A 22,381-nucleotide genomic window follows, 5' to 3' on the forward strand; every position below is an offset into this window, starting at 1 on the left:
TAGTTTTGATCGACCGCTTCTTCAAAAAACATATGAGTGATTGTAATTTCTGAAAAGTTTCCTTTATATACCGTGTATATGCTACTGTTTATAGGCAAAACAATACCTTGTGTAGAATGATTCACTTCCAATTGATTTGCCACCATCATATCAATAATTTCTGTAACTGTTCATCAAATTTGTTTTTCTAGGTTTTCCCTAAACTATGGACCATATTCATGATCTAATTATAAAATTGTTGTGCCATATTTACTTGTTGATGAGGATCTGACAATTGTTCCAACATTTGGTCAAATAAAACAATACAAGGGATTATTTAAAATGTCATTAGAAAGATATGGCACTTAAAATATGGTATAGTGCCAAAATATGGTATAGTGCAATTCATCAATCTATATTTTTCTCTTCGAGTTAAATGACAGGTTATTCTTTAATTTCCATCTCCGAGTGATAATGCCATTAACAAATCAAACATAGAATATTTCTTATAACAATGAATCAACCCATTTTGGTAATTCAGCTCTGGCGTATATTCTCTCTTGCTGCGGTAGAACCTTTTCAACTCTTAGAGTTTGTTATTCACTTTTGTACTACTGGATTTAACAACATGAATGAATCATTCGAAATTAACTTGAGGGGAACTAAATTCCTCTCCACGTCCCCCTTTGTCAGAGACTTGATGCATGCTCTTGTTAAGGCTGACCAGGCAGCTACTCACCCAAATGGGGGCTTTTATGTTGACAGAAACCCAATGATTTTTCACCACATTTTGGATTACCATTCTGGAGGCGAATTTCATCTTCCAAAGAATATCTGTCCACTTCAAGCACGCAAAGAGATAGAGTTTTGGAGAATACCTTCTAAAGGCATCCATAATTGCTGCTATGAATCTCTTTATAATGAAAACGAATATCAGTATACCTCTATTGAGAATTTAGAGAGCGATCTGAAAGTACAGACAAATCGATCGGTATCGCCAATGTTTGGTGAAAAAAAAGTCAAGAATTGTTTAGGAAGACTCCGATACAAGCTGTTGGAGGCATATTTGCATCCCTTTACGACTTGGACTGGAAGGGTAAGCGTGAGATCTTATTTTTAAGCCTCAATAGTAATGCAGATATATTCATGTATTACGTACGCCGTAAGTTGATTTGTAAAAGAATCAAATGCTTTGATGATGTTTGATAATCAGAAGTGCATGTCTTTATTGTTTTAGGTGTGGCTTTTTATCTCAGCCTTGGTTACAATTACTTCTGTCGTTGTGTACTTGCTTAACAGTGATCAACACTTCCGAGTCTCCCGAGAGGGACTTCCGGTTCTCCCATACAATTTGACTTACAACATGATCGTGAAAAATAAAAAGTATCTCGTTTTCATAACAACTACACGTGAATATGTTAAGAGTATTCTTGAATTTTTTACGAACACTTTCCTCCTGCTTGAGCTTTTGGTGATATTTGTTATAACTCATCAAAAAAGAAGATTCTTACTCAGTCTCCAAAACATTTTAAATATTGCTACGGGATTGGCAGTGTATGTGGCTTGGTACATCGACGTCTACTCAATTAGCACGTGGGAAAATGAACATTTAGATAACTTTTTGATTGCACTCGGAGTTTTTCAAAGTTTAAGAGTTATTCGTTTCCTGCGATTGGTTGAGTTCACTCCGGAAATGAAGATACTAAAACTTTCGCTACATGAGAGTTGGCGAGAGTTTGTTTTGCTTCTAATGGTATTAACAGCTTTCTCCCTCATCTTCGGATCGATAATGTTTTGGGTGGAGCTAGATAACCCCGACACGTTTCCCACCGTCTTTATCAGTATATGGTGGGCGATAATAACCATGACAACTGTAGGATATGGCGATTTTTACCCTAAGACAGTGGAGGGATACTGTGTTGCCATTGTTGCAGCCATTTTTGGTCTGCTACTTTTGGCAATGCCTATCACGATATTAGCCTCAAACTTCAATACTTTTTATAACTGCTACAAATACAGAAAAAGACATGTCCTTTCGAAATAGTAAAGAGAACACAACACCGGAGCACGTACTTATGCATGTATATGAGTACGATATGACAATTAATTAATTCCTTCACTCTGCAATTTTCTCACAAATTACAGTTATCATGAATGACATTGTAGATATACCGGTAACGCAATGGCTTTACATCAGAAACATCTTTTAAAGTTACATAATAAGTCAAAATTATGCGTTTCTTTTAAGATATCTGTATCATAAAGCGAAAGATTTAGCGAAAGATTTATGAAAATTATGAGTGTAGCGAAGATATGACAACTGCACTGTAAAGCAAGAAAAGACTGCGCAATATTAGTGCCGGAAAAACAAAGGTTGTATCTACCGGTTTGTTGTTATGCATGTTAAGGTCACGCCACTTTCATTTTTAGCGTAAACTTGTAAACAACATTAGTTGTAGCATGCAAAGGTGAGAAATATGTTCTAATAATCTTGTTTGAAGATTGTATAAAAAATTCTTGGTCTACCGACATCCACTTTTGGTACTTGAGATCATGGTAACGTCTCCAACTTTTCTGCGTATGTGGACAATAGGAAGAAGTTAAGCAAAGCAATATTTTCGTCTTGGGCCATACAATTTTTTTTCCCCATAAAAGTAGATTTTTTTTAGGTTCCAAAATCTGTAATTTTCTGAAACCTGATACTTTAGGATACAAAATTTGCATGGGCCATGCAAAAATTCTGTCATTTTTCCCGTTTGTGCGTCAAAGTGTCGCTTTAAAACTGTAGTGAAATGAGCCGTACAAAACAATAACTGGTACAGGCCTAGGGGAGACCAGACATGGACTGAAACCAAGGGATAATAAAACAAATAAAAAGAAAGTTTTGTTCCATCCGCACACAGTTCCACGTAGGACGCTGAAGTTGTCCTATTTGAATGATTATAATGCACATGTTGTCTTAAATGGTTACAAAGTTAATTTTATTTTGTATATAAAGAAAGCCTTTAATGGTAATGATTAGCGAATATAATGATATAATGAATCATGGAAAATACTTCTATCTAACTCAGTGTTATTGTATTTTTGTCATTAATGAACTGACCCAATGTTTAAATTAATTGTGTATATTCATGTAGAGATTAATAAAAATGTTAATACGAATAATGTTGACAACAAAGATACGTGGCTTTTTAACATTGTCTTCTTACTCGAGAATTACCCACTATTTACAGTCACGTGAGTTACTACTTTGATCAGTATCACTACGCAGTGAAATGTCTCTTATTATGTCCCATATAAAAATTGATTAAATTATAACTATACACAGAAGCTCTCAGTCTCTATAGCTTAAATATGACCACTCATTCGTCAATTATTCACTTGTAGAATCGTGACGTAGCTTGCAGATAACGATTACAACCAGTTGATGATGATTGGACTATTTTCAGGAATTATTCCTTGCGCCCGAGTTTTCTTCAACAAAGCCGACATTACCAATTCCTCTATCATTGGCAAATTTTACAGTAGGAGTGTCTATCTGTTCTTGGTATGAAAGATTCTTCCTGAAAGTATATTATTATGTTTTGGTCAAATCGTAAAAAATGATAATATACACTTAACACAACAAAACATGTCAAAATAAATTCACCATAATTAATACTTTTATCATTCTTTTTATAAGATAAAACTTTTGTATTTGATTTTGTAAATATTTACACTAAGCAATATCCTACATTTGACCAAGCATAACAATTTGAACTATATTCTGTAATTATGAATATTTGCCCCAGAATCAGATTTTTTTATTGAGAAATCTATAATTATGTTCTAAAAACATGGGGATATCTGCAGACGTCAAAGCATTAAATATTTTCGTCAGCCATGGCCACGTCTAGAAAATGAATAGATCTAAATTTAAAAAATTCAATAATTTTTCTTTTAAAAAGTGTATTTCATGTCAATATTTGATTAAAAGTCACCGAGTGCAGGTCTGTTCCACCTCAATTTTTGATATAGTGTGTAGAATGATACCAGTGAAATATGTGAATATTGTTATGGGACATCTTTGAGCTCGCTCTGTAAATAATATAGTCAAAATTGAACCAATTTGTCTTTTTCGTCCTCTTTCTTAAAAATAACGGAAAATCCTAATAGTATGTGGTGTCAAAGAAACAAAATTTCCAATAACTTTTTTTTTTTTTTTACAAACTATAATATTCTTTGTTTACTCATATTTTTAATACTGTACAATATATACAATTTAGCAAATTTTAAGAATTTTTCAAAATTGACTTTCATGGGTGGAAAACTATGCATATACTATAGTTCTTTTACATTTTTTTTAATTAAAAAAATGAAATATGTAAAGAATGGGAGAAATCAAAGGCTCAAAGCTCAAAAGATCACTGGTTTCAAAGTGAGAAAAATTCCAGTGTGTGTTAATTTTGACAACTACATGTATAAATTCTCTGTTTATTTGAAATGTTTGTTCTTACCACAAGTAAGTTTATTATGTGAGTTGTCTTAAGAGTTGCATTAGCGGGTGGATTGGCCCTATCTTAATGCCTTTCCAACTTTAATTTCTTTAAATGCATTTCAAAAGAGCACGGGGTCACTTACTTGCGTTTGACATGTATGAATGCAACGACTCCAAGCATGATACCGATAAGGACCACGCCCCCTAGGACTGCCCCCGCAATGACTGGCGTATTATCAGCACCGCCCTCGCTTCTTACAGCCTTGGGGCTGTCAATAATTGATCCTTGTTGATTTAAAACACTCTTAGGATCAAGAGAGCTTATTTTTCGTAGGTAAGATAACGGCTTCCTCCTGGAACCTAAAATGTATGTTACGTCATTCCTTAGTTAACAGCTGGTTAAACTGTACAAAATGAATAGAAATACACTAGTAAGGAATTTGAAAATCTTTTTTTTACATACCGGTCGCACATGTGTATTTATCCGTCATTTCAATTCCGTCTGCGCACGCACATACATAGCCGGTGGGAGTTGGGATGCACAAAGAACTACAGTTTCCATTACTTTTGATGCAATTCTCGTTCACTGTTAGATAAAATGTTTATAACTACTATGAAGAGAAATTAAAAAGAGACCATGCAGGTAATGTGATTTTATGATAGGTTTTTGTTCATATTTCACTCTCCGGATTTAAAGAAATACTGTTTATATAGTATTATCAACCTATTTACAAGTATATTATTTTTGTGGAGTGGGGTGGAATATTATTTTGACAACCACTGATTCCGTTCATTACCTGGTTGCACGTCTCCCGGATGTATGTCAACGGATTCGAGTCTTCCGTACTCGTACGAGTCGGTCATCCAGTGAACTTTATAACTCGAGTTCTTGTTAACTTTTGTCACCCTCCTATATAAAAAAGTTTCATTGACATGTCATTATAATGAAAAGGTAATTTATAACATTCAACACTAACTTGAAAAAGGAAAGTTAACATTTATGAACCATTGTTCCTAGTGAGAAAATTCAATTTTTTCAAAATTTTTAAGTTTCCGAATTTAATAATTTTATCTTTGTAAATCTCATTTTTGTATTTATCGAAATAATTGATGGTGATAAGCATGCAACTTACTGTCTATTTATAGCAGTGTAGTATATATAATTCCCAGAAACAACCAGGTTAGCTAAATGCGCTTGCTCATCCGTTAATAGTACCTTCCTGTTTTCACCATTAAAATCACAATATTCTATTTTGTCTTTGACGCCATCAGTCCAATAAAGACGTTTTGCTGTGAAAATAAAAAAAAAAAACAGGTAAAATATTCAGCAATCGCAGAATTGTTAAAAACTTTAAAAAAAAAAAAATCTTTCTTTGTCTTTGAGATAAAGCCATGGGTGTAATGTCTGAATAAAGAGACGTTTTTGTCACGTGGAACCATCATAAAAGCGATTTTTTTTTCAAAATAAACTTACATGTGTAGTCAATGGCTAAACCATTCACCTGACGGATTCCAGTAGCTACGATTGCCCTTTTGAAGGAACCGTCCATAGAGGCACGTCCAATATATGGCACATCGCCAGTGTCTGTGTAGAAAAGGTACCTAAAAACAAATCACTCATTGTAATACCTCACTTTTTAAAGATTTGACATGAATTTAATTGTTAGAACAGAACTGACCCCTCTGAAGGATAAAGAACAACTTCGTAAGCGGCAGCCAGGTCGGTGATGATTCGGCGGTCATGTCCAGTGTAGGGATCAACAATTCCAATGAAAGATGCACTAGTCAGTCCAGCCAGAACAGCGGCGTAGTATAAAAGGTCAGTGGAATAATCCAGGGCAATCCCAAATGGAGTGAAGGAACCTGCAATATATGGAAATGGCATATCTACATGTACAACAGGTGCTAAGAACGGAATATGAAAAATGAACACAACTTGTGGTTATCTTCTAAGATTTTTGCCATATATATTTACCTAGATTCAAAATAGTTGTGATATTCTTGCCATCCAGTGTCATTTTTTTAATCTGACGACTTCTAAAATCTGACCAGTAGACGTCAGAAGTCACGTGATGAACAATGGCGCGGGCTGGTGAGTAATCTTCCTGAACATCTAGAGCAGACACCATGGCAGACTGGGTAGAAATCTGATAAATCTTCTTGTGAGTGAAGTCCACAGTGAGTATGAAATTATTCTTCAAGGTAGCTGAAATTCAGATTTTAAAAGGACTTACAAAGGGCACATACACACTGAGAGAGAGACACACACATAGAGAGAGAGAGAGTATTTACCACTTGAGCAGTTCACCCCATTCAGTTCCAGTCGATAGCCAAAAGCACACATACACTTCCTAAATGTTCCCTTTGGTACACATATATGTTCACATCCTCCGTTATTTAATTCACAAGGTCCTGATGGGAGAATGAAGAAATCAATCATAATGGTTTCTTTTTTTAAAACATTTGTTCTATCGAAAATACGTTTTTTTTTTAATTTAGCTGTGTTAAGTTCTCTACATTGTTTATAAAAACGTACATGTAGTGTACACTTTTTTTTAATTAGCTATACATGCATTTCTGTTTCTTCACTTTTTAAACAGTCTAAATGTGTATAAAAACTTCAATTTGTCTGTATAAAATTTTTTATATTTGTAGATTTTTCATGTAGACTACAAATACGTATAATATTACAGAAGAAGAAAATATTCATTATGGTGGTGTTGTTTCTAATTAAAAATTCATTCAAAATATAAATCACCGTGAAAAATGCTTATAAAACTGTCATAAATATTTTCACTTCAGAATTTGGTCAGTAAATATGACACCAATTCTGATAAACCTAACATAAGTGACATTAATTAAGAAATTTTATTCTAAAAGCGTTTTAAAGAAAAATAGTTTAAATTTTAAAGCATTTTAAAAGACCAAACAAGAAAATAAATAGAAACGCCACTCAAATGTCAACCATATCCAATTAAAAAATTGCGCAGTGGCTTACAGAACTAGTGCAGGTAATATTCTAGTTATACAGCAGATTCTATCTTCACCTTTTTCTTTTTTCTGGAGTCCAGGATCATATAAAGCCATTCCTGTGAGTTTTCCGAACCCATCGAGTTCAACTGTTAGTTCTATTTGGCGAGAAGCTAAGGACGCCGAATGTAGCTCATTTTCAGTCGTTGTGGACAAAATATAATCCTGCCACGGAAAGTAAACATTGCTCTTACACGTAATATCATGGATTTGGGAAAAACAATAATTTATTTGATATACATGTGATTGTCATGATTGGCACTAATACTGTAGAAGCACTTTTTCCGCATGTATTTATTTACGCTATGTACGCGGTCACAAACTTTCCGCAAAATTTGCCCCAGCGTTCGTAATTTTCTACCCATGGATTATACAGATATTGATTCCATGGAATTAAATTACGACCCTATGGGAAAAAATTACGTTTTCAGTATATACACCAGTATGTTCTTAAAAGCTATCATTTCTGCGACATTATTTCAAGTTTTCAGATTTTTTGCTTACTTTATAGACAACCAGCTCTTTGTCGTACTTGATTGAGAAATATGTCTGCTCGTCTGATCCATCATATTTGACACTCTTTAATTTTCCATTGTCAATCCAAAATAGTCTATTAAAACAACAAGAACATTCAAAATATATAATAATATAAAAGAAATACTGTTACTGCACTTACATTGATGTGAAATTCATTTGAACTTTATCTTTTTAATGTCATGAAATATGATTCACAGGATTAATTACCTTGCATTGCTCTAAAAAATCATTTGAAAGTCGTATATCAAAATATTTTCATTAATACACAATCTAATCATTCGTTTTGCATATTTAAAATTCAATGCATTTTGTAGCACACAATTAACGCCCAGTAAATGTTAGAAAAAGAAAAGAGAATTTATACGCATGAAATAATCTTACTGGTAACAATTAGCTGCAGAACTGTAGCTCTTTGGTTGACAAAAATCGGACAGACAAACCAGAGAGCTACAGATCTAAGCATTGTAAAATAAAATTTGATTTACGGCGACGCTTTTACATGTATGTCGCACGTTTAGGGTATTATTTTGTGTAATATATGTGTCCCCCCGCCAAAAGCATAGTATCCGTTAATTAACCACATATTTTGCCCAATCTTGTCACTTTTTTTACTTTTCAATGGTCCAAAACAGCTTTTTATCGACTCGGAATGTCCGTTCCAAAAAAAATATCATACCGACATTCATGTTGAGGTAATGCTAAATGACCGCTGTAAGGTAAAATGAAGTATTAAGATTACGAGTAAAATATATGGTTAATCAACAGGCAGGTACAATTCTTTTGGCGGGGGAGGGCATATAATACAATGAATAATCCCATAAGCGTGTGACAAAAAAGTATTTTTTACAATCCTTGGATCTGTAGCTCTCTGGTTTGTCTATCTGAATTTCACCAACCAGAGAGCTACAGTTCTGCAGCTATGGTAACAATGCGTATCTTTCAAAGATATATTAGTTCTAGGTATTTATAGTAATTTTTAGTGGTGTTTCGAGGAACTGCGATCAATTGATAAATCCTAGACTAATTTTAGGTTTAATATCACAAAACAATAATTGTACCATTACATTTCTGACACTTTCCGCTGTTTCATGTTTGCTTTTACATTGTTCCTTTTATATTGGACACTAGAAGCTTTCATTTTTTTATTAAACAATTCCTATAACAAAGGCACCGCAAAGCGGAGCATCCCGTAGCAAAAGAACATATCTATAAATCAAGGCAGCATTCGACATCGATCCCGATGCAAATTACGTCACTTACGCACACAAGGACAAACTTACCAACCCACACACGCACACAGGCGCGTTATATATCCCCTCAAACTCCGTTGCGAGGGGATAATTAAGCTTTGTAGAGTAAGAAATTTGTATGCTGAACGATGAATGACCTTTATTGTTTCATTACTGTCCTCATAACATACCTACTAGAATCGACATTATAGAACAGTCCCGTTAGTCCACTGTTGCCTTTACTGGTGTATATAGTAGTCATATTACTGCCGTCAAAGGAAGAGGACATGATTCTGTCTCCAACGGTCGACGAACTGATCCAGAACAACATTCTGTAGAAAAAAAAAACAATAATGTTAACTAATACAAGGTTAACAAACATTAAACTAATCCAGAAAATCTGTAGAGAAGTACCATAATCTGTAGATATACAAGGTTAACAAATGATAGACAAACTGATCCAGAATATAAGGTTAAGAAACGGTAAACGAACTTATCTAGAACAACATCCTATGGAATAACCCTGGAAGAAAACAACCTGCGGAGAATTACAGTTACCATGAATGACAAAATCTTATGAAGAAATACTATATAAAAAAACTTCCTACAGAGAAAAACATTAACTTTGTACAAAGAAAATTTTATAAAAAATACAATAACTCTGTACATACAAAATTCAACGGAGAAAAAAGAATTAATTAACAACACCCTATGTAGAAATACAGTAACCTATTCAAAGTAAGCAAACTATACGACCTAATCGTCATTCGGAAAACATCCTATGGCAAAATACAATAACACTGATCAAACTCAACATCTACCATATCCTCAAAACAAATCTCATTACTATACAGTCAGCACAAAAGGATTATTATACCACAGAAGCTCAGAACAAGTTACAGGATCAATATTACAATGTAAAGTTATAGAGTCATTATAGGAATCCAAGAACAAGTTACAGGATCAATATTACAATGTAAAGTTATAGAGTCATTATAGGAATCCAAGAACAAGTTACAGGAACATAGCAACATTATAAAGATAAGTTATAGAGTCATTATAACAATCCAAGGACAAGTTACAGGAACATTACAACATTGAAATGATAAGTTATAGAGTTATTACAACAATCCATGGACAAGTTACAGGAACATTACAACATTGTAAAGATAAGTTATAGAGTCGTTATAACAATCCATGGACAAGTTACAGGAACATTATAACATACAATGACAAGTTTCAAGATCAGATAACAATACAAAGACAAATTGTAAAAAAAAAAAAAAAAATGAAATAAGGACAAATTTCAGGATCATGATAACAATATAATGATAATTTACAGGATCATGATAACAATATAATAAGTTACAGGATCATGATAACAATTTGATGATAAGATACAGGATCTTGATAACAATTTGATGATAAGATACAGGATCATGATAACAATATAAAGATAATTTACATGATCATAATTACAACAATGTGATGATAAGTTACAGGATCATAATAATAATACAGGGAAAAGTAAAAAACTACTCACTGATGGTAGGGGCACACGGTGAGGTAGGACGGATTCTCAATTACATCAATAACTTTGGTAGCAATGTCTGCTCCGATGGAATACATGCTGATTCCCTTAGGGTCACTCCAGTATATATTGTTCTCAATCCAGTCAAATGCCAGACCTTTAAAACAAGTATGTGCCTTTACAAAACTCAAGAATGAAAAAGAGTAAAAATAACGAACAGTGAGCAATCTCATAAAAACAGTTCAAATCTGGGAACAGGGCATAAACACGGACCCCTAGAAATTCCAGAGGTGGGATCAGGTGGCTAGGAAGAGTAAGCATCCCCTGTTAACAGGTCACACCCGCCGTGAAACCTATGTATTGATCAAGTAGATGGAACATTCCTTAGTCAAATTTAGTACAAAAACAAAGGTCCAACAGTTGGTATGAAATAAATTAGTCAAAATACGGCTCAATGATAGCTTATATTTGCTAATAAGGTGATTATAACTACCACAGAATTTACGAAATGCTGACTTTAAACAAGATCGTGAAATCCAAGTAACATCAACTTTTGTGTGAGCAGAACTGGCACAGTATTGGATATTCGACTTTAGAAATACATGTCTTTTCATAGGTTTATGAAAAACGATGTTGACTTTATTTACAAGACAATATGTAGATTGTATTAAAGAAAAAAAGTAGAGAATCTTTTACACAAGGAAATGTAACTTTTGTAGAGACAAGATTTAAGGACATGATCACTAAGGATAGAGACACAATTTACAACACAAGATGTAGAAACTTCATTGAAGAGAAAATATTTAGAGACTTGATTTAAAAGTTAAGATGAATACAAGATGTAGAGACTTGTATTTACAAAATAGAACAACTTGTAGAGCTTGATTTTGAACAAAAGATGAAGAGTTTTTATTTACAAGATGTAAAAACTTAATACACAGGATTTTGATTTTATTTTTGCAAGATAAGATGTAAAGGTTTAATTTTGATCACAAATGACTTTATTTAAAAGAGAAACATTAAACATTTTAATTTCAAGGCAAGATAAAAAAAACTTTATCCCTGAGACAAGAAATAGAGACAGTATTTACTTGACAAGATAAACTTAACTTTTTGTCATTACGAGAGACTGGGTACTATATACCTCTGTATTTATATGTATTGAAAATAGCCAATAAATTTTTTCAATTCAAAATAGCCAATAACTTTTTTTTCAATAATCAAGAACATATCTCCCATTTTTCAAGAATTCACGAAGTAATGAATTCAAAGCTAAAAAAAAAAATATCGGATTTGTAACACGTTATGCATATAATATAATTTTCTGATAACTTATTGTAAATATTAAAGTAGAATATACCTGAAATTTTTCCAACACGTGTTAGCGATGTTGTTAGATTTGTGGCAAAGTCAAAGAAGTACAAGAACCCGCTGTCAGTGAAATAAAGACGATAATCCACAGCGGAAGCGGCAAGGAGCCTGACGGACTCTGTTCTGATTGGCAGACAGATTGGTTCATGTGACAGACTCGTGATCACTCGCACGTCCAACATACAGATGTCTGTTTTGTTTGCAATGAATAACCCCTTGGAGAAAAGGTGATGGTCAGCTGTAATTTAAATTTTTAAAAATGTTAAAAGAAAATGTTGATGATCAACTATTATCTGTATTTTTTTTTAATGGTAAATGCGTTGTAAGAAGTACGATTACAGTAATTACAACAATCTAATCACAGAACAATAAACATGATACAAGTATATATATAACATATCGTGCAAAACTTCTTTATTTTGTCTATATGTATTTTTTAGAAAGTTTTTGTATCGCATTCAGTTGGTTACCTTGACACATGATTTGGTCAGTTGCTAGTTGGTACCCAGACTTGCACATACATTTCCCTCCGTTGGGGGTGTTAACACAAAAGTGTTGGCATTTCATATTTTTACAGCTATCTAGAAATACATGCAAAAGGTACCATTAAGTTACTTGTTGAGAAGGATTTTGAATCGCATGTTTAATTAGAATATTTCAAGGAAAGGAAAGGGTAATTTGGGAAGCAAAGCGAAAAGAAATAACTTTATGCAATTTGTATAAATACTTCAAGATACTTACGGTCGATGATTTTCTGTGTTGTTTTGTCATATACACTGATGGCCCATGGTGTTCTGGACCGGAAGTACCGCATCCATTTATTATCCCCGGTTGTTTTATCCAAACACGTGACTAAGTAGGAATGATATTCGGTCACACAGACCAATTCCTGAGGAGTGACATATTCGAATCATGGACTATTTATTGCCGTTGATCAAAACAGATCGAAGTCGAATTTTAAGAAATTCAGAACATTGTTTTTCATTGAAAAATAAGATTCTTGCACTATTTTACTTCTTTATGAAGAAGTTTCATTTTTTAATAATTAGTGCAATGATGCAATAAGTTCTACAACATTTACCTTGTATACAGTAATGCCACTCATTGTGATGCTGGTGAACTTTGACCTCCGTACAACCTTCCGGTTTTTGCCGTCATAGTCGCACTTTTCTACCGTGTTCCTCTGAATGTCGATCCAATATATTGTTTGACTGTCAGTGTCTACCGCCATATCCGGTACCCATACCGCTCCCGTTACTATGGTTTCACGTTCTTCCCCTGCTAAAGTTGCCCGTTCAATTTTTCCTGTTTCGTCATGTTCCGACCAAAACAAATACCTTGAATGAAATTTTTTTCTTCCTATTTTATCTCTAAGTACATGTATGTGAAATTGCAATTTTTACAGTACTAATCTTACTAATCTTATGCACTTGGCATTTACTATTCTTTTTGTCATTTAAAAAAAAAGTCCACTTTTTCGTCTTTTAATCAGAAGATGCGAAAAACATACATTGGAAGAAAATTGTTTTTCACTTCTAGTAATGTTCATGGTCACATACCCCAGACCCGAACAAGGAAGCAGCAATATGATAGCTATTTAATCGAGTATTGCATCAGAAATATATATATATATATATATATATATATATATATATATATATATATATATATCTGAAATTATCTGAATGACGATGATGATAAATTCAAGACATTTTAAAAGCTAATCAAAAGAATTTAAAAGTGCAAAAACAGCTGATTTCAAACGCATCATTGAATTTAAAATCAAAAAATCTTAACGGCAATGTTGATTATTTTGATGACAGAATGTAATTTTTTCTGATATTGGGGCTACCGCCCTAAAACCCCTTCTAGCTCCATTTTTATCACTCAAACGCCACAGCATGTGTTCTTTTTTTCGCTCTCACTAAAAACAAAATAGTGGAGCAAATGATAGTTGATACGTTGCTAAGTTTTGATGTTGCGCTACTTCACTTGCGGATCCAAAGTCGTATCGGTAAATTGTACCCTACCCAAAAGGAGAAGCTATTTAAAATGACTTTAAACAACTAACCAAAAAAAAATGGGCTTAAGTGAGAAGATTGTTCAGATGCTTTTTAAATCGAAGAATAATTAAATATTTAACGAATATATTGTACTTGTATGTCACTGTGTTAAGAAGTGGAAAAAAGAAGGTCCTTCAAAATTTAGTTCGTAAGCTTTTGACATAAGTTTATAAATGACGTCTACTTTATACAAATTTCAGACTTACTATAAAACTGAATCCCAAATTAAAGCAAAATGTTTTTGTGAAACACTGATGTCCTCGTATGATAGCTCAATGCCATGGTTAAAGTTTTTCAAATGTAGGTCAAACTCATAGGTGAAGGTCAAGAGTAAAAAAAATGTAAGTACCCAAAGAAAGGTTTTGTCACAATAAATACACCTGTCAGGTAAAATAAGAAAACCATAGCACAAACAATTCAGACAATATGACAAGTTAAAGTTTTACAAGAGTATGTCGTACTCCAAGATTAAGGTCATGAGGCCATATATCTTGGTACCAAAGAGTCTTGTCAAAATGAATGTATGTGAAATATTAAAGCCCTAGCGCCAACTGCTCAAAGGTAATAAGCAAAGTCAAGATTTTTACAAATGACGTATGTCAAACTTAAAAGTCAAGGTCAGGCGGTCGAAAGTCTTGTCATATGAAATACACACGCAATATATGAAAGCCCTAGCACGAACCGTTCAAAAGTTTAAAGTTTTTCAAAAGAATGACATACTCCTAGGTCAAATGGTCAACAGACAAGTTCAAAGAGTTGTGGTGCCCCGCTTTCTGTGTATTAGTAGTTGGGATGCAATTATTTTTGGTATATTGTAATGCACAATAATGTAATGTAAGTAATGTTCAAATATAAATGCCCTATCTTCTCTCATTCAAAAGCTATCAATAAAGTTGAATTTTTTGAAAAAAAGGTCGAACTTTATGGTCATGGCGTTAAAAATTATAATACATTTGGAAACCTTTTCACAGGTAATGTACATGCCAATTATGAATGCCCTATCTTCTCTCCCTCAAAAGTTAACAGCAATGATATTTTTTTTAAAAATTAGGTCGAACTTAAAGGTTGAGGTCACTGGGTCAAATATCATAACACATTCGAAAACGCCTTATCACAGGTAATGCACACGTCAATTGTGAATGCTTATCTTCTCTCCCTCAAAACTTGATATAACAGCATTTTTCTCCTAAAAAAATTAGTCAAACATGAAGGTCAAGGTCAATGGGTCAAATATTATAATATAATTTAATGTTGTTTGTATTCTAGCCTCTGATTGGTTAATATCCAAAAAGGAACACAAATTATATCTGTATAACCTGGTATGGGGACCCCCCCCCCCAACCCGACAACCAGCTGAGTCATTAGTATCCATACAATCCTCTCATTTCCAGTCCTCGGGATTCATGGAAAATTCCAGATTTAATAAATATACCTTTAACTTCAAATAATAATTCGATCTTACCACATGTAAACAACAACAAGGCTGCTAGTCCTATGTATCAGTTTTTACCTCCCCTCGCTTCCCATCACTTACGTTACTTCCGTTACTACGGTTGTATTATAGAGCGACAAATTTGAACTAATGAAAAGCAACGAAATTTTACACCCATAGTTATTTAATGATTTTAAAATTAAATTATAAGGAATGACTCTAATTCTTGGCCAAATTATTCGAGTATAACCTGGTTTGGATCAGTTTACGCTGTTTTATAATCCGCTTCGCGGATTATAAAGCGTAAACTGACCCAAACCAGGTTATACTCGAATAATTTGGCCAAGAATTAGAGTCATTCCTAAAATATTTAGAATGAAATATAAAAGCCCCATCTCTTCTCATACAAAAGTTATGACCACGATTAAAGTTATGTTATTTTTTTTTCAAAGTTGGTCACACTTAAAGGTCAAGATTACGGGGTCAAAAATCAGTTTATTTGGAAAGAGTTTGTCACAGGTAATATACATGTGAAATATGAAAGCCCTAGCTTTTCTTATTCAAAAGTTATGACCAAGGTTAACGTTTGTTAAAATTTTGCAAATGTAGGTCAAACTCCAAGGTCAAGAGGTCAAATATGTTGGTACCACAGGCACTTGTTTCGTATAGAGGGCACCCCTACTTATTTTTACCACAAGGCACCTAACTCAATTACAGACACCCCCACTTCAAAAGTCATATTTTATTCATTTATCAATTAATAACCTACTTTAACAAGACTATTTTTCTTTTCTAATGAATTTTTCCAGACGTCCTTGATCGAGCCTCTTCATTGTAAACCACTCATTCATTCTTCAAAAAATTGTCTCAACACATTTTAAGACTTTACACGGGATACATCATCTTCCAGTTACTGTTTATAGTGTTGGATAAAACCAGAGACTTCCAAGCTTTTCATTCTGAAGTCTCTGGTTTTATCGTACATTTTAACCGTATTCGGAAGTTGATGTATCCGTGTAGTCTTAAAATGTGTTGAGACAATTTTCGAGAAATTAATGAGTGGTTTACAATAAAGAGGCTTTAATAGTATTAACATAGTAATCAATATTTATAATACATTGATTATAATTATAATTACATTAGATTATATAATGTATTATGTACACATTGTATCTTGTGTCGCCTGAGGCATAAACTAAAGGACTCTACAAAAAATCATTCGTACGAGGGCCATTCAAAAATCCGTAGACAATGTTTTTGTTTGTCATACTATTTTTCAGGCGACACAAGATACAAAATTAACAATATATTCATATTTCATTAGCGGAAACCTAGAAAAGGATACAAATATGATTTTTTTTTAATCATGTAATAATATAAAAGTTTTAGTGCTAAAACTTTTATCTTGTTAGTTTCTTTTTATTGTGGCCGGGATAACTCGATGCGATCTAACACGTACTAACACCATTAAAAGTATAGTTATGTTCAGGAGAGGTCCTCCAGGGCCGAAGGTGAAGGAAGACCAGCAGAACATGGGTCAGTGTGGTACTTATATCATGTCGGGATTGTCATTCAGAATTACAAGAACCAAACACACACTGAGAGGGAAAACTGCGTTGTTCACATTCAACATGTTAAAGAACTGTTAATTTTAAATACGTTTATGAAACACAAACAGTTCTAATGATAATTTCCAAATGACAATTGAAGTGTATTTTGGGAATCTTCTATTATATTAAATCGGAAATACCTGAGTTGAAACTTAGAAATAATCAATAGCGATAAATTTTACAAGATTGATAGTTATAATCATATTTTCCACTTTTGTTCTAGTTATGCGACTGAAATTGCAAAAAGATCAGCACTTCCAGATTGACAGATTTACCCAGACACTTTTCAATCATTGTGATATGTATTTATGCATTTCAAAATCGTCTTCTTTTCTCCTCCTAAAATGTTAATGCACTACAGGGCGTGTTACCGAGTTGTCATCTAGTTAATCGGCCAGTGGAAGGAAATAGGTTTATGTTTATTCTATTTAATTATTATGTTTTTATTATTCATAATTAATTCTTTTATGTCCCTATTAATGGGGTAATACAAGGTGAATGGTTTTTCGTGCGTCTGTTACTATGTCGTTGTATGACTGCGTAACTTACATTACCATTAAAATGTCTGAACATCATATGGTTTCGAATATTATTCTTTATTTTTTTAAATCACCGACAGAAAAAGTTCTTTGATTGACTAATTAGGTAGTCGATCTGCTTTGATTTTGTTTTACACCTTGGCCGTCCCGATTTTAGACATTAATTTAATACATTCAATTCACGTTGTATATTAAATGTGTGGCTTATTTCAGGAATTGTCTATTTTGAAATAGGAAATTCCTATTTTAAAAAGCCTATATGCTAAAAAGAAGAGTATTCAAAATGTATCAAAGTAGAACTAGGTTTGTTATAACAATAGCATTGAAAGAAAATCTTATGATGTTTGTATTAATGGAAACCTTACAACTGCGTATATAAAAACAACTAATTCTAACATAACTACATGTGTGTGCATAATTTGTCAAGGGTCTAATGGCGGTTTCATTAAAGCTGAGTTATATAAGGGACATATTATGCTTAATAGTTCATGTATAAGCAAGACAAGGAATAATTATTAATTGCTAAACGTCTATAAACAAAATGAGTTTTCAAAAAATAAATCAACAATTTGTTTCAAAATTTCAAATTCTTTTTAATGCAAATTAAAGATTTCATACTTTTTCCGAGCTGTTAGTGCCAGATGGACACTAATATTAATATTTCCTGTGTGGAAACGATACTTTCTGCATGTATATAAGGCGCTTTACAGACTGAACTTTTCTTGTCCTGTCTTCCGAGTATGCTGAGTTAAAATTTCCCCCCTTTATCTACGACTTATTAGTGCTAAAGCGCGTTTTCAAAATCAGTATCATCTCTTCACTTTGTTAAGTTCGTTTACACGTCGCCGTTTTCCAAGACGACTACGGGTACTTTCTTTTCAATTTTTGAAAAGTCGTTCGTGTATCGTTGTGTTCCGATATTTCATTGCATCTATCGTAAACCGTATCTTAGCAGAAAATATCGGTATATCGTCCCACCTCTAAGTATATAAATAAGAATCTTATAAATAAATCGTGCCTGAGTCATTCATTGTTTTTAAAGTTATACTGGATCACTTTGTCAAAGACTGCCAGACCAACTGAAACTTTGACCCTTTTACAAATGTATTATGATGTTAGGTACTCAAGTTTCCTCTGCAGTCTCAAAGGCTCAACTTCAGAAGATTAACAAGAATTCGATTAATTTTGATACATGTTTGTGACTTAATGTTTGACCTGTACTTACCCTACCAAAGGGTCCACGGCGATGGCCAGAGGTTTAGAGAGACCTCTTTCGACCAAGACCCTAAACATGGAGGGGTCGGAATCATTTGTAGATTGGACGGCGATCCAGTTGTAATATTCATCTGTCCAATAGATGTTCTTTGTCAGCCAATCGTAGGCAAGTTTAGTGGAGGTTTTGGATATGCCTTCATGTAATAATGTAATGGATTGAGAGGTATCGTTTAGCCAGACATTGAAGTTGTTCATCTTGTACAGACTTCGAGTGTTGCCATCTAAGAGGTAGATTTTTCCATCGTTGGCATCCGTTGCTATGCTTACTATTTCTGTAGTTTGGTGAAAATTAAAGTTCCTTACAGGGAAAATGGATGATGTTTTAAATGCATCTATGCTGCCTGGTAATGTAGTTAGTGACCCGGATGAAAACAGATTAGGAAGTTGTGATATGATGAGTCCATTGTCAATTGCATCTACGAAAATAGAGAATGATAAAAAGAGATAATAATCATGTTAGGAATAAAAAAAACAAACAAACAATTTGTGAACAAACAAGAAGCTAAGGAAAAAGAAAGATAGTCCCGAAAACCCCGGAATTTCACTTAAAGTTCCTGACTTAGGATTTAATTTTCAGATAGGGTCAACCAATTCTTTTTTGGTAAAAACCTCTGCACAGCTGATCTGAGTTTTCAACTTTGTATAGTAAGGGAAAGATGACAACCCGAAACACGGACTTCTGATTAAATGTTGTAAGGAGAGTCATTTATTCATATGAAAGAAAGCAAGTCATCCCTTCCCCCCTTTCCCTTGAAATAAGTTTTGGGGTTTGGGCAAGACTAGATTTTTTTCATCTCTTATTATAATTATTATTATTGTTATTATTATTATTATTACATGTATTTTGCTTGCCAAAAAAATGTTAATTGGATTTTTAGTGGAATCCCCCCCCCCCTTTCTCCGGAAGAAATTCCTGGATCCGCGCATGCTCTCCCAACAAAATTTTCAAAGACAACAAAACATTGGTGATAGGAAATGAACTCCTTACTTGAATGTGGAAAGTACATGCAAATAAAGTAATTAATTACTTACTCCTGGTCTAATATAATGTTTTGAATACTTGAGTTGATATAAACTCTTTATTAATTTATTCAATTTTTAATCAAATGGTAATTCATTTTGACTGGATAGAATATTAACGTGGAATATGAACTCTTCAGTGTGCAATATTTAGAGGGTTTTAAAGTCAGTAAGCAAGACGTCTTGGCATTGCCCTTTCCTTTGTAATTTATAAGTAAAATATGTTACAAGTTCCTAAGGTTTTTGTGTTGAAATAGGTTTGCTTGCAGGCGCTACCATGCCCTTTGCATTGACATTATCTAGTGGCTAGATTCGCACCTTTGAAATCCATTCTCCTGCATGGGACGTACATTCAGTCTTCTTGGTATTTGATTTACTGGTTTGTTGCTAATGTCAATTTTATTTGTCTTTACTCTCCTCGTGGTTAGACTTAATTAAGACGTGTATATTTTTTCTATTCAAAAGCTTGCATAATGAGTCTTTGAAGATTTGAATAAATTGTAATTGATGAGATGATATCGGAGACCTAATCGATCATTTTAACATCTTTCCTTTGAGAAAATTGAATTATTTGCCGATTCAAAATTCTCAAAACTGGTCGAATAAAAAAAAGGTAGTTCTTTAATACTTATGGAATTTCTCTTTCAGAAAATATCTTTCTACAAATAAACAGTTAGCTAAGATTTTAAAATCAAGTATTACTACTCTTGGTATTACATTTGTACATGTAACTAGATGAACAATCAGTATATAAACTGGAGAAGAACATTTACATTGATTGTGTCTTTACTGCGTGCATTGGCTATTGTTACTTTAAATATAGTAATGTTCTGTACGTCTCACGTTGATTATCGCATGAATAATTAGAAAATTGCTTGGCACTGTACTTTCGATAATTCAGGAGATACCATCACATAGCATATATAAATTCAGAGACATTAGCGTGATCTTTGGAAATGATGTAATAAGTTAAAGATCAACTTAATAAATTTATTCTTCTCTGAACTGAAGTATAGAAACATTCTCCTATAATACGTGTCAATTCTATACGATTTAAAACATGATTGCTGCTACTGACGAGGGAAAAAAATCAAATTTGTAACTTACCTTGAGAATTTGAAAATTCTACACATGTATATATCCAAAATACTAGAAAATTCACAAAATTATATTTTCCATTCAATATTAAAAGAAAAGTCATATTGGTATAAACCATCTGTTTACGAAGCACAAACTTATTTAATTACGGCGAAAAGAACAAATGTCATTCCATGTACCAATTAACGGCGGTAAAGATCGCGTTATAATTATTGTTAAACTTACATCGAAATCACATTTGTACGCTTGACTGGATACAAACGACAGGGGAATATGGCTGTCATAATTCTTATTTTCAGGTGAAAGTCGTAATCGCAGGCTGAAACACCGACGCAGACCTGTATTTATTTCGTAATTAGATATGAAAGAAACAATTATTTTATGCGTATATATGCATTCTATATTAATAGAAAGAATGTGCTTGCATATATCTATACATAAAATGACGTGTTTTATTTCCTATTTATACACAATATTTTTGTACATAAAAGGTTGAAAAGTTTTAATTTATTATGAAAAATTTTGAGAATTTCGAATTTACAAGACGTTGTTAATCACTGTCAGTTGAAATTCTTTAGTATGTATGCAAGAAAGTCATATGACCATTCAGCATTTAATAACACTGCTTTACGGTCGGGAAAACCTCTCAGATCTCAGTTATAAATATGACCATTAACCATAGAAAAGTTTTTTGTTTTGTTTTTTTGTTTTGTTTTTTTTTTTTTTTTTTTTTTTGGTAAAAAATATATAATCATTAATATCAACGAAGTGCTGGTGTTCTCCTCCTGTGATGAGGAATTTTCCGAAATCTGTCCCAATTTAAGACATTTTTTTTTTTACTTTGTTTTGTCTCCTACTCTGAATGGAGACTGAAAAATTACTGACTACTTGTCACTCCGTCTTCCTAAAATTTTTGCATTTGTGCGTGTGTCACAAATCGTCACCGATCCTAAAGCACTAGAACTGAATGAATTGAAACTTTAAATCTAGTAACCCGTGTCATATAGCCATATCTCAAAGGTCAAGGTTAGTGAGTTCCGGAATATACAGAAATGGCATTTTAGTTAAAACGGAAAAAACGGCAATTAGATTTCAGTCATTTGTATATTTTCTATGAACGTTCCAAGGAAAAAAAGTTAATTATCTTTCGGTGGTCTTTTCATGACCTTCACATAACCATTCTGATACGA

The 22,381-nt window shown here is 33.1% G+C and overlaps 2 protein-coding genes across 2 annotated transcripts; one reads left to right on the plus strand and one right to left on the minus strand.

Moving 5' to 3' along the window:
- Positions 1-581: 581 nt before the first annotated feature.
- On the plus strand, positions 582-2,023 carry LOC133173766 (potassium voltage-gated channel protein Shaw-like). The gene is made up of 2 exons (XM_061308793.1): positions 582-1,075; positions 1,217-2,023. Exons 1-2 carry the CDS (start codon positions 608-610, stop codon positions 2,021-2,023), a joined length of 1,275 nt encoding a protein of 424 aa, XP_061164777.1. The 5' UTR covers positions 582-607.
- A 1,065-nt stretch (positions 2,024-3,088) lies between these two features.
- On the minus strand, positions 3,089-21,583 carry LOC133173237 (low-density lipoprotein receptor-related protein 4-like). Its single transcript, XM_061308212.1, has 19 exons — positions 21,201-21,583; positions 19,024-19,489; positions 13,236-13,491; positions 12,896-13,043; positions 12,625-12,735; positions 12,144-12,392; positions 10,796-10,940; positions 9,444-9,584; positions 7,991-8,096; positions 7,504-7,651; positions 6,749-6,868; positions 6,432-6,662; positions 6,136-6,319; positions 5,931-6,058; positions 5,590-5,746; positions 5,254-5,366; positions 4,920-5,042; positions 4,600-4,816; positions 3,089-3,542 (listed from the first exon to the last, which is right to left on the minus strand). The coding sequence occupies exons 1-19, from the start codon at positions 21,307-21,309 to the stop codon at positions 3,425-3,427; spliced, it is 3,270 nt and encodes a 1,089-aa protein (XP_061164196.1). The 5' UTR covers positions 21,310-21,583; the 3' UTR covers positions 3,089-3,424.
- Between the last annotated feature and the right edge of the window lie 798 nt (positions 21,584-22,381).

This window comes from Saccostrea echinata, unplaced genomic scaffold (assembly GCF_033153115.1).
Source record: "Saccostrea echinata isolate AGI-Se365-2 ecotype Australia unplaced genomic scaffold, CSIRO_AGI_Sech_v1 ptg000056l, whole genome shotgun sequence".
NCBI classification, from domain to species: domain Eukaryota; kingdom Metazoa; phylum Mollusca; class Bivalvia; order Ostreida; family Ostreidae; genus Saccostrea; species Saccostrea echinata.

Bases quoted from the DNA above. Each gene is read 5' to 3' on its own strand.
- LOC133173237 (XM_061308212.1), bottom strand. From the start codon at position 21,309: ATGGTTTATACCAATATGACTTTTCTTTTAATATTGAATGGAAAATAT. The intron at 13,044-13,235 runs GTAAATGTTGTA...GTCACTCCTCAG, and splicing joins GTGGCATTACTGTATACAAG to GAATTGGTCTGTGTGACCGA. The intron at 5,367-5,589 runs GTAAGTTGCATG...TTTTTTATATAG, and splicing joins TACACTGCTATAAATAGACA to GAGGGTGACAAAAGTTAACA.
- LOC133173766 (XM_061308793.1), top strand. From the start codon at position 608: ATGAATGAATCATTCGAAATTAACTTGAGGGGAACTAAATTCCTCTCC. The intron at 1,076-1,216 runs GTAAGCGTGAGA...TTATTGTTTTAG, and splicing joins TTACGACTTGGACTGGAAGG to GTGTGGCTTTTTATCTCAGC.